Source organism: Thermobia domestica, chromosome 9 (assembly GCF_964235325.1).
Source record: "Thermobia domestica chromosome 9, izTheDome1.hap1.1, whole genome shotgun sequence".
In the NCBI taxonomy this organism is placed as follows: domain Eukaryota; kingdom Metazoa; phylum Arthropoda; class Insecta; order Zygentoma; family Lepismatidae; genus Thermobia; species Thermobia domestica.
The window spans coordinates 802064-818010 of NC_137462.1; the positions used below are offsets into that span (position 1 = coordinate 802064).

The 15947-nt window shown below is 35.1% G+C and overlaps 1 protein-coding gene across 2 annotated transcripts in view; it reads right to left on the reverse strand.

The window, feature by feature from the left end:
• The window catches only part of LOC145694324 (uncharacterized), a 52405-nt gene extending 40215 nt beyond the window's left edge, over window positions 1–12190 (reverse strand). Inside the window, exons 1-2 of one of the 2 annotated variants that reach the window (XM_081770431.1) lie at window positions 11928–12190; window positions 6280–6819 (exon numbers count right to left, since the gene is read on the reverse strand). In XM_081770431.1, the coding sequence (XP_081626557.1) occupies window positions 6280–6716 (437 nt within the window). In that variant the 5' untranslated portion in view covers window positions 6717–6819; window positions 11928–12190. Of the gene's footprint in view, window positions 1–6279; window positions 6820–11797 lie in introns of both variants that reach the window. The other variant, XM_081770432.1, reaches the window with a different exon arrangement.
• Between the last annotated feature and the right edge of the window lie 3757 nt (window positions 12191–15947).

Genomic DNA, 15947 nt, shown 5'->3' on the forward strand with positions numbered 1-15947 from the left:
TAATTTTCAGTGTCACTTTGTTTCAAATATTATTAGGTTTTCCTCTATAATATTAAACAATACTGATTGTTTGTATGTTATGGTTACTTTTCTATATATCTCATTCGGACGTTGTCTATTGCTTGTAAAGCAAATGACAATAAACTATTCTATTCTAATTTATTGCATCCGTGTTACACTAACAACTTCGCACCACGATCCACTAAGACCACTGTCTACTATAACCTTCAATGAACTACTATGACGTATCACTATTCACAACCAGCGTCATATACCTTGATGTCTTAGCAGCACTTAATTGAAAAGAGCGTATAAATGTTAGCATTTCTTATGTCTGACACACAATCATAGTCAACGTCTTGCGAATAAAATCAGAAAAATAAACACACTGCTGAACAAGACTGCACTTATTTAATATAAAAACACATTTACACGTGACGTTTCGATCTTCTAGCCAAGATCCTCATCAGACGTACACTCCTGATGAGGATCTTGGCTAGAAGATCGAAACGTCACGTGTAAATGTGGTTTTATATTAAATAAGTGCAGTCTTGTTCAGCAGTGTGTTTATTTTTCTGTTCTTATGTATGTTTAACTAGTTAAATCACTGAATAGAATTTCACGTGATGAAATTAAGAAAATAGAAACAGCACTGATATTTCTTTGCTAATCAGATGTGTGAATTTTTATGGTATTCACTTAAACATCTTTTTGTACAGTAACTATAGATCATACGAATATCATACAAGCACCGTTGAGTAGTGGTTATAGATAACATAAACGAAGAGAGACAAAACTGCCTGAAGCCAAGTTCTAGTGATGCTAAAAGGAGGAAATGGTTTCCTACGCCAGTCAGCACTGTAGTTGAAAGTCTTTGATATTTTCATTCTTTTGTGTTCTCTTTTCTTATCTTCTACTTTCTTTCAAAAGTCCTCTGTTTCCCACACTAGGCATAGATCTAAGGCACTCCTCTTAGTTGTAAGATTTGGCACGAAAAATATCTGTACATAATCCACATACCTCTTTTATGATTTTGAGCAAAACGGAACTGACATTTTTCTGTGTACAATAGAATACAGACGAACATTGCGTTATCAAATTATGCATTAATCAACCTCTAGTAAATAGCGTTATAAATGTTTCCCAAGAAACTGATATTCAACAGACGTTTTTTTAAAAAATACAACTGAATTTCTCACCTGAAGATCTTCAATTTTTGAGTTGATCAATGTATTAAAACCACTCATTAAAAGAACTAAATGCTTACTTATTTAATAAATGGCACACAGTACACATTATCCTAATAAGAGTATTAGCTTGGCATTTTATTAAACAATTACAAACCGCCGTTTACAATGTTTCTCATTAAACGATGATATAAGAATTATCATTAAATACGAAGCTAAAGAAACCCTAAAGTTATAATTTGATGACATTTCGTTACAGGTAATATACCACATTAAGAAATATTTCCTGAGACACGAACTATTACAAGTGAAGTTAATTTAGCCAAATATTAAAATAAACTATATCGGGTTGGGCTAGTTATAGTATGTTCCTGATACGACATACATCAATATTAGAGCAATCATATTAAGTGAAAGGATTCCGTAACTTATTATTAAAAAAAAAAAAAAAAAAAAACTCCACAATTCCTTCGTGTGAAGAGCATTTGGCATTCTTATTTACTAAGAAGTTCTTTACATAAAATGTTAGAGTCTCTTAACTGATAAATAAAATGGATACAAAAGTATGAGCTTTTGTATTATGAAAATATTTTCAATGAGAGGGGAAACTTATAGATAAGGGTGTGAGGTACTGTTCTCTATAATATGAAACTTATTAACGAATATTGACATTATTAACAAGGAAAGGACATTAACATGATAACGGGACTTCCTAATCAAACCTAATGCATTCGATAAACATAACAAAGATATGTTCATGCACAACGAATTAGGTGCCATGGAAAACGGAGTAACTCTTGGAGCCCATTGACCCTGTTAGTGTAAAGAAAATCGCAGAATCGGAGTAAAATAACTATGGCATCAACAATGTTCATTGAAATGTCATGTTTTATAGTTGATTGCTTCAGCATGAAACTAGCTTTCCAAAGGTGCTAAGTATTGGGGGCCCTAGCGTACTCCAACAAGGAACACTAGGAGAATGTCGGGAAAATTTCTTCCAGAAATTCCTCCCATTAAAATTTGGGCGCCTCTGAAGTAACCCCAGGTAAAAGCACAGAATCCAAATATATCTAAAAAAAATACCATAGGGGACAAAAAAATATGTACACCCCAGGTTGTTTTGATAAACGGAACAGATATAGAGAAAAGCTTGTATAACAATACACGATCTCCCCTCATACTTAGTCTCTCGAGCAATACAAAACTTAGTACACACACTTCTTATTCACTATGATATTTTTTGAGATATATTTGGATTGTGTCTTTATACCCGGGGTTACTCCAGATCAGTCCAAAGTTGATGGGAAGAATATTCCCGACATTCTCCCAATTTTCGTTCATGTAAGTTATTAGTCCAAACACATAGCACGTGTGGCAAGCTTGTTTCATGCTGAAGAGAATGAACTATGACCCATGAGTTTCCAGTGTTGATGCAATGGTTACTTTACTTGGTGTATACGATTTTCTTTATAGTAACAGTGTCAATGGTTTACTCCGTTGTCCACATTACCTATTTTTTTCTGCATGGACATATCTTTGTTATGTAGATTTCCTGGGGTCTAGTGTTAATCCAATATTCTCGTGATTGCTGCCAGAGTGAATGTTGGCTGAGCTCTCGTTACCCGGTAACGTCTTCAGAGTTGTGGGTTGGAGCATGCAATTGGTATGGGTTGGGGTGTGCACAAGTTCGTATTTTCCTGTCCCAGAACTGTTTGCTTTTGTTTAGAACTTCAATTTGGTTCCACATAGTGCTATGATTTTATTGTATGCGGTGTTCGGTTATTGCAGATTTTTCAGGTTGTTTCAGTCTGGTGTTTCGCTGGTGTTCTTTCATTGCCTTCAATATTCCTTTTCGTTTCGCTTATGTAAGCAGCGTTATATTCATATGTGAACCTATGGATGGCCTGTGTCTTTAATCCCAATGGGTCTTTTGGGGTAGGTAGAAAACTCTTAATCTTCGGTGGGAGGCAGTGATGAATTTCTTCAGTAGCCTTGCAACTTAATTAGAGGTTTTTCCCACGTATGGAATAATTGCAATATTTTCCTTGTCTACCGTATCGTCTTCTTTCGTGGCGCAATTTCTGTTACTGTATATTCTCATGGCTGCCTTGATCTGTTCTGATGAACATCTCTTGAATTTAAATACGTTTCCCAGGTAAGAGGTTCCTATGCTTATATTATCTGCTCAGCTATTTGGTGTGCTCTGTGTATTAGATGATTTAACATACCCATCTTGTGTGCAGGCTGATGAAAACTGGTATCGTCGAGGTACAGATCAGTGTGCGTGGGTTTCCTATAGATTAAGTGGCCTAGACTTCCATCTGGTTTCTTGTATACGAGTACGTGCAGGAACGGGAGTCTTCCTTCTATTTCTATTTCCATTGTGAACTGAATGTTGGGGTGTATAGAATTCAGAATGGTTGTGCTCGTATTCAAGAAACCAGAAAGAAGTCTAGGCCAGTCAATATACATACACACTGATCTCTACGTTGATGATACGACTTTTCATCATCTTACACACAAGATGAGGGTAGTAAATTTTCTAATACACAATGAAAACCAAATAGTAGATGCAGATAAGCTTGCAATTATGTCAGATCAAAACGGTATTTAAATATAACGCACAGTCATCAAAATAGATCAAGACAGCCATGAGAAAATATAGTAACAGAAATTGCGCCACAAAAGAAGACAAAACGGGATACAAAAGGAAAATGTTGCAGTTATTCCACACGTGGGAAAAACCTCTAATCAACTAGCAAGACTACTGAACAAATCCAACATCAAGACGGTACATTGTCCTCACCTAAGATCAAGTTTTCTACCAACCCGAAAAGACCCATTGGGATTAAAGACACTGGGCATCCATAGGATCACATGTGAATGAAGCGCCACCTACATAGGCGAAACGGGAAGGAATATTCAAGACAGAATGAAAAAACACCAGCGAAATACCAGACTGAAACAACCTGAAAAATCTGCAATAGCCGACCACGGGTATGTGGGGCCAAATTGAAGTTCTAAAGAAAAGCAAAGAGCTCTGCGACAGGAAAATACAAGAAGCTCTATAAGTTCGTACACACAATGCCTCCATCAAAGGAGACAAAGGTTATCATCCACTTGATATCTTGCTTCAGCTTCTCAGTACGAAGAGGACCATCAGCCAGTCAGAGAACAGTTTCCACCAGCAACACCAGAGCACGCTATTGCCCAATAACAAAAACTAATAGAAATACAGGAATTCCTTAAGATTATGACAGTGTGAGGTTCGATTACCGTGTATTCCCGTTTGGAATAAGCCATTCTATAACGGTACAGAGGTTAAGGTACCGATGAGGGAACATTACACTATCAGGGTATCCATGTTCGCGTGCTATCGGATTAATAAAGAGGGACTTGATCGCGTACCCACTGTTGCTGACAAGGGATAGAACTGCAAAAAAGATAGACCTTTTTTTAACAATCTTGTAAAAATTATAATTATATTTCCGAGCTTCTAGAGCGTCTGGAAGGAAACTCATGAGGTGTACAAAAAGCAAAAGAAGCACCAGATGGTTGCAGAGGACAAATGTAACCTTGCACTGCGCTACATTAAATATATCGATGGGTATCTGGGCAAAGGTGATAGGTCCATTTTTTTCGCAAATGAGGTTATGAGTGATACGGATAATGTCCGAAGTCCTTATTGTTAATTTGTGAGCAATGGTTCTAAATGCAAATACGTAATAACGAGGTTATTGGCAAAAAACAAAGGTGATATGTTTTGGAATCATGATATGATGTGAGCAAAAGTGACAAGTCCATTTATATGTACATATTACTTATGTTTTTTCTTAAAACAGAGATGATAAGTCCATTTATGTGAACATATCACCTGCTTTTCTGAAAACGGTTCGTAGTTCTTTTGGTATCTTCACATATCTTCTATTTCTTTTGGTTGCTGATAATTCCACCATTCTACTTTGTATATGCACTTCTTATTATTTTTTAAAACTTTACTGGAGGTATCTATTTCCACATTTTCCCCTTGTCGTTTCAATATTCTGTAAATATAAGACATTTTGTGATAGGGGATCAAGTTACATCCTTTACCGATCCTTTTCCAGTATCAAAGTCTTGCCTGCCTTTTTACGCGTTACGCCTTGTAAAGGCTCTGAAGGCGTAGATACATACTAGCAGAATAAAAAATAGTTCCTACACAACACTTAGTTTTTAAGCATTTTCTTCACTTATAAAAGTTGATCAATTGAATATTATCTTATTGGGAACATATTAATCATATTTAAACACATAATAATATACGTAATAACTAATTATTATTAAAAAATGCACATTATGACATATAGTCCACTTCTGCCTTTTAGCTTTGGGGTAGGAGGGAGGAGAATGTTAAACTGAGTATAATTTTTTGTCCATATTTGGTCGCATGAAGACGAAAGTAGGAGGGCGGATGCATACACACACACACACACACACACACACACACACACATAAAATGAGCAAAGGAGTTCGCATCATCTCAGTTTCTAGGAATTTTTGTTCTGCTGCATAGTAACTCCAAAAATTTCTCTTTGCATATGAGGGTTGATTGAGAATTATATAACGAAAACGTTATAAGATTACAATATACATTGCACTAGCAGCACACTCTAAGAAAATGCTCTGAAGATGTTACAAATGCATCGTAACGAAAGCTCAGCACAACATTCACTCTGGTAGCAATATCGAGAACATTGGATTAATATCTTTGTTATGTTTATCGAATGGACTGAGTTTGACTAGGTTGACAGATTCATGTCCTTTTCTTTTCAGAAGCATGTCAGTATTCAATCCTAACACCCAACCCTTATAGCAATACGAGCTTTACAGCAAGTTGTAATTACTTTTGGACACTTATTTCACTGCCAAAATTTCTCCCCTCTTACAAATTTAAGCATTATGTTGCATTCTCTACGTTTCCAAACGTTTGCGATTCAATTAACTCAGTTTAAAGCAAACGAAGAAAAGAATAGTTAACGACGTATTTCAAATGTTGAAAATATATATTTGTACGCATCATACCCATGATGAAACAAAACGAATTTAAACGTACCTGAGGGCTTGAGCATCGTTACCTGCTTCTCGATTATCATTTTTTTGAACATCCACTTCCTGATCGTCCTTCTCTCCAATAGTGGCAGACATGTGACTGTTTGACTCTTCCGTGTTGTGTGTAAAATCCCGGGACCTAGGCTCGATTTTACTGTGAAAATGATTGGCATTTACAACCACTTCATCTGTTGATAAACGCTTGACTAAACATATTGCTTCCGAAGTTAGTTTCCAATCGGATATTGCTTCATCCTTATTACTTTCTGAAGTTATATTCTCTCTTTCGGTTGCACTTTCTAGTTTCTTAACTTCCAAACGTATTTTAAGAGGATCTTTATGATCACTTGTGTCACTAGAACTTAGTACATAATTACATTCTTCAAATGGCTCGTTTTCTGTTTTAATTTCAACATTAATATGATCGTTTTCTGTTTTCATTTCAATTTTATTACGACCAAAGTACAAACAATGAAAAGGAATTTCGCTCACACAAAAACTGTCCACGTTAGAGACTGAAACCTTTAGCACTCAGCAAACAAATCTGAAAACAATATGAAAGGAATTAACAAAAATTATGAGTGGGCCAGAGGAAGACAATGTTAAAAGCCTCTTCAGGTGAAATTCAGTTGGTGAGTGAAATCGTTTAGGATCAGACTACGGGTGTGAAAGGTACTAAAATCACTATTTTAAAATATCTGAAATTTTCCTACCGATACTAAAATATCGATATACCATAATACTGAAAATACAGATTTGTACGGAAATACTGATATTTATATTATTTATTCTACTTTATATGAGTATATTATACACCTACATTATCTCTCTTGTATAAAGTTGTTTTTTAATACATAGGTTAATTTTATCGATGTACTATTTTTGCGTTTCGAATTCAGGTAGCTACGAATTCTCAACATAGGGTATATATTCATTTAATCTTTTTATAGTTCATCATACCTACCTTAACTTAACGAAAGAACAAACGTATTAAATGCATAAAAAACGGTATATTTTACTTAAGTAAAACGGTCCAATAAATATATACACATGGTATTATGTGGTTATCAGTAGCGTAGCGTTAAGTTTCGCAATGGTAGACAATATATATATATATATATATATATATATATATATATATATAGAGAGAGAGAGAGAGAGAGAGAGAGAGAGAGACAGTTTAGTGCTCCACGATTATGCTCTGAGACTAAGGCAAATGGTGATGAGTTGGATGATAGTGGTGGATTGACGAAAGTGGAAGACAATCTCGAGAAAATCTACACACACAGTGTATCTCCCGTATAAAACCAACTTGGTGGGATTTGGAATCTAACCAAGGACTTACGCGTCAGAGGTGACTGCTCTGCCACCGAGCTATCGAGGCTTCTCTTTAAATATTTGTTACAAAACTTTTCCATTTACATTATTCCATAATAACCATAGCTTTAGACTTTTCGATTTAACCATTTTTTAAAAATTTATTTTGAAGTTATTTGCAGTTTAAAACATATCAATATTGAGATAGTTTGACGTCTCTTGTAACCTGAAATCCACATGTTTATACTCCACATATATCCAAATATATGAAAATTATCAATTATTTGGGGCCGCGGTGGTTGAGGTTCATGGGGTTTTTGGTGCGATCCCAGTTCGCGCCAAGTAAATTTTGTGGTGGACAAACACCGTATGTTGAGTTTTCTTGGAGTTCTGCCGTTTCCTCCCACTTTCTTAATTCCACCATTTCATTCATTTCTCATCATCACCGTCTACTTTAGCCCAGCCGCCATAACCATGGGACGTAAAGCTCAAAGATTTCATTTCATTTTTAATATATTATTAGAAAGAGCAGACACATGGTGCAAAATGTCGCATCGATATCCAGAAACTAATAAAATTATGAGTTTAAGGTTTTTACTTCCTGATGAAAACCTCCGAATGAGTAAAATTATACGAACTCTTTTTTAATAATAATTTCTGAAAGGAACATTTACAGTGTAGCAATTTTTACAAACTCCTAACAAAATTTCGTTAAAAACTTATTTTCGCGAGGTTGCACTACTATATATAATGCACAGAAAACTAATTTCATGAACACATTCCTTAGCGATTAAATTAAACCAGTATATCGATATAAATTTATTCTGACAAATCTCGGTATATACACTAAATACATTAAATTGAATTAATAATTTACTTTTATGTATAATCTTCCTATTAGCTTTGCACGATCCTGATTTAAAAAGTAAACTCATAAATTGGCTATTTTTAAAGTTAAGCTTAGACATGCCATTTAATAACAACTGGTGCAGTAAATCTATTTCCAATCAATTGATTTGCACATAATAAATAACTACTAACTCAGACAGACCCAAATACAAATTTACCTAACGATTTTAAAAACAACAAAACGGCAGACTACAAAATCTCCTGGTCTTGCTTTTGCTTTTCCCAGTGTTGATACGCTCTGGTATTGCGATTAAACAGAAGTTGAACCTAGATCATGAAAGATTTATATGAATTACTGTATAGATAAAACCTTCTTAAGGTAGTTATTAATTTAGGTTTTTATTTCCTTCTATTTCTTAATAATTTTCCTTGCAATATGATTGAATATCTAAATGGAAGAATGAAAAGTATACTGGATTTAAAATGGTATCATTTCGCTAAGTATGGCATCACTGCTATTAAGACATTTTGCCCGATGTCTCTTTGCTAGGTTGTTTCAGCGAGTGAGAAGCCTACTGCCACATGCGCGCGCCGCTTTCTCAAGTGTATTTGTTTCACATTTCTTGTTGTCTCTGTGCAGCCTGTTTGACGGAGATAGAACTTCTTTTCCCCCGAGTTTTGAAAAGTAAAATTATTTAGAAAGACTTTACTACTATTCTTATTAATCAAGCTATCGCTGGCCCTAGTATTTCTATATTTTTCTTCAACACGAAATGAATATTAGTTCTTATTAATAAGGAAATTCTAAAGCTATGTTCTTTTACTTTCAAAGGGTAGACAGTGTCTCAATGTCTCATAGCACTCTACGCTACTGATGGTTATACAATGTTTTTCGATAATCAGACAATCAAAATCAATACTACACAAATCTTAACACCAAACAACGCATATGCTAGCGAAAAATTTCATTTATTCTAAAAATGGAAGTAAAATAAAAAGGTGAGAATAGCAATAATCTTACCATTCTTTTTAGCCTAACATAAAAAACAAAATTTATTTTACCCAAATAAATTGCTGTTTACATTAGTAGGTAGTTCACGATTTAAATGGTCATTTTCTCGCTGGTGCTGTAGTTTTGGCGCACCACAGTTTGGAATATTTACAAGTGGAATTAGATACTTTGCACCAAAGAACAAAATTTTAAAAAAACAAATTTCTCAAGCGACAGAATTTAATAAAAGTAATACAGCTGTATTTAAGTTTGCAAGTGCAGATCTACAAGTGTAAAATCATTACAAGTGCATTACGTCAGATAAAAATAAGTTAGTGCATACAGAGGACTCTATTAGGTGATACTTTTGCTTTCGGTGTATTTTCTTTAGAGTGTAGACAAGCGGTATTTTATGTTAACAAATAGTGTTGACAGTAGGAAATGATGGCAATTGCTATTGAAATTTATAACATTGGCAAACCACGTCTATTTTCAGAAACCTCACTTACGCATATACCTACCATTGCTGACGCACCCGCTACCTCAAAACATCCCGGCTTGCCAACAAGCTTGGCCCTGCTCTGCCGCGGTTAGATAGTAATTGTTTTTACAAGCCATTTAGCATGGGTAGTGTGTGTTTTAAGGACTATGTGCGTACAATGTATTTACACACAAATCATAAAACAATTGTAATTTTTCAACATTGACTTCTAGTGGTTGCCTTTATATACACAAAGGGAGATATTTTCGTGTCCCTCAGCGAAAATCTTCTATGGGACAATAATATGGAAATTAGTGAACGAATTACAGTTTTTCAACAATTATTTGAGTGGTTCACCAAAAGCAAACTTTTACGATTTTCTATACTTAACAAACAATAGTATATTATCTTCCTCCCCTTTGAGAGATATCCCGGGAGAATTTACCCAACAGGATTCAAGTAGGGTTACCTTTCTTTCGTAGTATTTATTTCCATCTCAGGGATAGTGATGGGTAACTTCCCAGGAAGGTATTTTTCGGAAATATTCTCTGGGAAGATTCCCAAAATGGGAATTTATGTACAATCAGAAAGAAAATTGCATTCTATTACTATATTACGATTTCAAAGTTGAATTAATTTTTATATCACAGCATGTTATCACTTTGTCCACAGAGGATTCCTTAAAATGTATATTCTGAAGGGTAATATGTTACTTTATTAACACTTTATTATATTTAAAGAGTACGCATAAATGTTCTATCAATTAAATATGTGTGGAAAAATTATATAGTAACAGTTTAAATTTATATGTACGTGGATTTGCTCAACTTGACTCTATTACTGATATTATAAAGACATTAAATTTATAAATGTTATAAACCAATTAGATTGGGTAAATGCTAGAAGGTACATGTCTCACCAATGTATGTTCACAAAATTTGCAAGATACTTATCTTTATATTTTAGCACGTAACTTTGCCATACACGACCTTTCATTCTACCTATTTCTCGAAATTCCATACGTTAATTCACAAGTAAAAAAAAAGTCTGGTACCTCTTCAGAAATTTGAGTCAGATACAGGAGACAGACCGACGTCTATTACTAATGGTGGTTCAGGGTTTATTAATAGTACTTCATCTCTATTTCTACATAATTCTAAATTACTTTACAAAATGGTTCCTTTTCATCATTTGTAAATTAGTACTTTGCTAATTTTGGCTGTTCTTTAGCATTGGGGGCTAGCTATTGCACCTACTTTTTTTTCGATATTCTATACCGATGCGGTTGTCTTATGGTTCCATACGTTATATTACGTTACGAACATTAAATTCAGGCAGCATTGCAAAGCGAGCGTTAGCGAATGAAGGCGGATTAGTGCCCCGCATGGCACGTTATTTTCTATCTTCGTTACCAACAATTCACTTTCTTTTCTCACATAAATCACTTCCACTTACCTTTCCGTTTTGTATAAATCCCGTACTGCCCTAAAAAAAATGTGTTCAATACTTTCTTGACTACTTGAACATCACTATCAACTCATTTTTTCCGTAAATCATCCTACTCTTTGCTAGTTATGGGCCCCAATACTAAACAATTACCCTAGTTTTAGTGCAAATGGAAATGGAACTTAAAAAATCATATTATTCGTTATATAGAGTACCGTCAAATAATTATAAATTTTTTCACCTCCAATTTTTTTAAAACCTAGAAGTAAATCATAATATATTAAAATAAAGTATTTAGTCATATGGTTCTTATAATTTGGAAGATAAAGTAAAGAAATGGTAATAAATCCCTTCCCGCTACAGTTAGTTACTCGAATGACATATTATATGAGTGCTTAACACTTATATGAAGTGGCTGAACATACTGAGACCACTCACATACAAAGACGTGTTTGAAATCAATTTCCATCTTTTCTTTCATATTTGTAGGAAGTTAGCAATCTTGAATTATAACCTAAATTTCATAGATCGCAATTAACTCTCTAAATGATGTGTAGATGATTCTTACTGTTGTGTTGGTGTTCTTATCCAATAGCAATCTGCATCTTCTCTTATGGTAAAAATGAGAAAATACGTCTGACAGGTTCAGGTTCAGGTTCAAGGTATTTTCCTTCCTTCTCTTCCTTCACTTCACTCACTTCACTTCACGGGGAGGATAAAATCCCCCCTTTATATGTTCCCGGCAATAACGCCTTTGAACAAGGTTTGTAAGAAAGGTATTCAGGTACTTCTCTTCCTTCCTTTCCTTCTTTTCCTTCCTTCGACGCCTGACAACCAGTGTTGCCAGCAACCCCTAAAGAAAATAGAATTTTATTTATTTATTTATTTATTGAACAAATTCCCAGATACAGCATAATTGTGCCATTTTACACAGGGAAATGCAGAATGGAAGGACTTTACAAATAAGCTCTTATACGCAAAAATTGGTAAGCTTGTGAACTGTTAACCTAAATTGGGGCCCTAGCATAATTAAATGATGAATTTTATTCGATGAAGACTAACAATCAACATACATAACTTTAAATTACAATAAAATCCATTAACAACCAAGGGCATCAATCCTGAGGGACCGGGGAACGGTCCCACAATGCTCATGTGGGCTCCATAATTTTTAATGAATACGTATTTTTATTGTATTTTTATGAATACGTATACGAACATCCTATACGTATTTTTTATGAATATGCAATACTTGGCATAATTTTAATTCAATTTGTCTTAGGATCCTCATATAACTTAAGCCCTCTTAAACCCTTGTCTGCAACCAGGGCGGTAGAAAGCCCGAAGATGTAGTGTGTGCCTGCTGAAGTTAGGGGATGCCCGATTGAACCATATTATAGTTCATTTGCAAGCCTAACGTGAAAATGTTAGTGAGGCAGCAAAAATTTAGGGGGAAGGTCCCCTAGACCCCCTTGGATACGGACCTGTATGCAACCAAACGACCATCTAAATGCCCACATCCCCCGCCAAAGTTACAGAGAAATCAGCGACCTTGTCAAAACTCATCTGATTTGTGAAAGTGAACAGTTGTATTACCAATTGAATTGAAGTAAGTCATCATCGGTGGACGGTGGAACTGGATACAACACTGTTGGATTGTTGATTGGTGGTGTTTGTGTATACTGCCATTGTCCCTATTCTCAGTAGTACTTCTTTTGGTAGTTCATAGTCTTTACAAACACTTCTTATTTCTCCGTACACCCACATGGATCATAATGATTGCATTGTGATTTTAAGCTAATTAGATATTCTATTTGTTTCCTTTCATTAAAAAAAAAAAGGAATTTCTGTGGATTTAAGAACCGAAGAGTCTACTAAATGTGTATTACAAAACTTTCACTCTTGCAATGAATTGGGAAAATCAAAATTATTAAAAAGTAGCAAATAACGGGACCGTTAAGAGAACGACATTAAAAATATTTATGAGTTGATAAGTATTGTTAAGTAGTTGTAAATCAGTGGGGGGAAGAAGAAGAAGAATGAAAAACAATTGTTTGTTTGGCTGTCTAGAGAAATCAATTAATACGATGACAAATATAATGACAAATAAGCGAAGGTTTCAAAATTATACTTTATTTTCAAAGAAAAAGTAGTTTTAGAATTAATTTAACGGATAATAAGAAAAGGCCAAAGTAGCAAACGAATTTAGAAAACAAGCTATATTTAAGGCTATAAGCATTTCCTATATTTGTATGGCTAAATGTCTCTCCAAATAGTCTAGAATTAGCCAAAAATAGGCTAAATTTGCATCACTGGGGAGCAGGGGCGGATCCAGGTGGGCGATCGCCCCCCCCCCAGAAGAGGAAACTTTTTTAAAATTTTATATATAAATAAAACCCGTCCCCGTGTTTGACGCTCTTAAAACTTGCTCTAAGTACCAGTATTACAACCCACCGCCCCTCCAGAAGTCCGCCCCTGCTGGGGATAAGTTATCAAAAGTGTCACTTGGAGAGGGGTTCATTGAGGCGGGATGCCAGTACCATATAAATTGTTTGGTTCTGATTCAAGACTGTACAATGACAGTGGGGGCATTCCGTAATTGTTTGCGTAAAGCAACCCTAATCTTGCGACAATGTGCATAATAGTTATAATAACATTTACGTCACCTACAGTAAAAACATGTTTTCATCAATATCATGCTCTATTTAAACTTCGACTTCACAGTATAAATTTTTCGGTGTGAATAGATTCTCAGAAAAGACAGTGGCACATTAAGTAACGGTTTGCGTCAACGCGAAGATAATCTTGTGATAACCGTTATTGAAGTTTTACATGACATTTTTGTCTCTGTTACGTTACAGTACGCAAAATGTTTCGATGACTGGTACGGAATGAGCCTCAGCATGATTTAGTGTCACATTACACTGTTTCACAAGGGTTGTATTTCGAAAATGAAATTTTCTACTGTGAAACGAATGTGACATGGAAGTTCAAATGATACATCCGATTTGATCCGTCAGGGATAGTTTACGAGTAATTCAAGCATTCATGTACTACATACATTCATATACATGCGAAACACTTTATATGGTGACAAAAGGGTATTTGGAAAATAAGACCTTGCAACATTGACGGCTTTCATTTTTCAGAGGTTGGCAAACGCATATTTTCGAAATACACTCAGCCCTAGCCAGAAGGCATTAGGTTTGGCAACATCGCACAGAAATAAATGAATGCTGAATTGCATTCTAACCCGTTCCTACTACTACTACATTTATTATTATTATTATTATTATTATTATTATTATTATTATTATTATTATTACTTTTGCTATGGATGTGTATAAGTACAAGGGCAATCTTATTTTAATGAAAGAAGTTTAATGAAAATTTTAAAAAATAATCGTTAAATCACTTTTTGAATATTATTTTAATCTTATTTTAACGAAAGAAGTATTAATTTTAAAAAAAATAAGAAAAGCTTTCCTAACGCAGGATTTGAACCCACGCCAACAACGATTTTCCTTACTAGCATGTTGCGTTTACTCACTCGGCTACTAGGGCCGAAAGCATTTGGCCTTTACTTTGTGCTATATGTAGGTCATGACTTGTGATCGCGATGTAAACGTCATTCATTTTTCATACATTGTTGCCAAGCGTAACCCCGTTCACAATGCCTTATGGCTAGAGTTCAGTGTATTTCGAAAATACGCTTGGCAAACCTTGGCCGACAGTGTTTTGTTGTTGCAATGTGATGTTGGGAGTAGTTTGTGAGTTAAACTGAGCGTGTGATCCTGGTATTTTATCGGGCGTTAGTACTAGTTACTGTATGTAAACTGAATGCAGTGGATTCATTTTGTTTGTGTTTAAGAGAAGTAAAAAAAAAAAATGCCTCGCACTCGTGGTTGTAAGTACGCACCTAACAACTTCTGTTATCATTGTGGCGAGTTTACCTTCGTGAGGAACAGAAAGAAAATCACACCCATCATCAAGACAGCATATAAGCAGTACTTTGGCGTCGAAGCTGGTGAATTTGATAAGAAGTGGTCACCTAATATGTGTTGTACTACATGTTATTGTAAATTAATTAAGTAAAGGGAAGGAAAAAATATTTCATTGTTCGCTGTACCGATGGTTTGTAGTGAACCAAGGGACCATTTGGCAGACTGTTATTTCTGCACACCAAAATTCAGGGATTCACGAACAGCAAATCAAAGAAACATATTGTTTATCCGTATGTGCCGTCAGCAAGACGACCTGTGGCACATTCTGAAGCTTTACCAGTTCCTTTATGGCTCACAGATATAGAAGAGATGAGTGATAGTGAAGAAAGTAGCACTACAGAACTTACATCTTCTCCGAAAAAAAGAAGGGATCCCCGTATCAAGCCACAATACGCCCACGCCACGTGTATTACAGCAGGATGATTTAAATGATTTAGTGCGAGACTTAGGACTCAGTAAACAGAAAGCAGAATTGTTAGGCTCCATGTTACAGGAATATAACCTTCTCCAGGAAACAACCAACATAACCCTCAGGAACAGAGAATGTGCTTTTGTGTCTTATTTTGCCAGTGATAGTTCCGTGA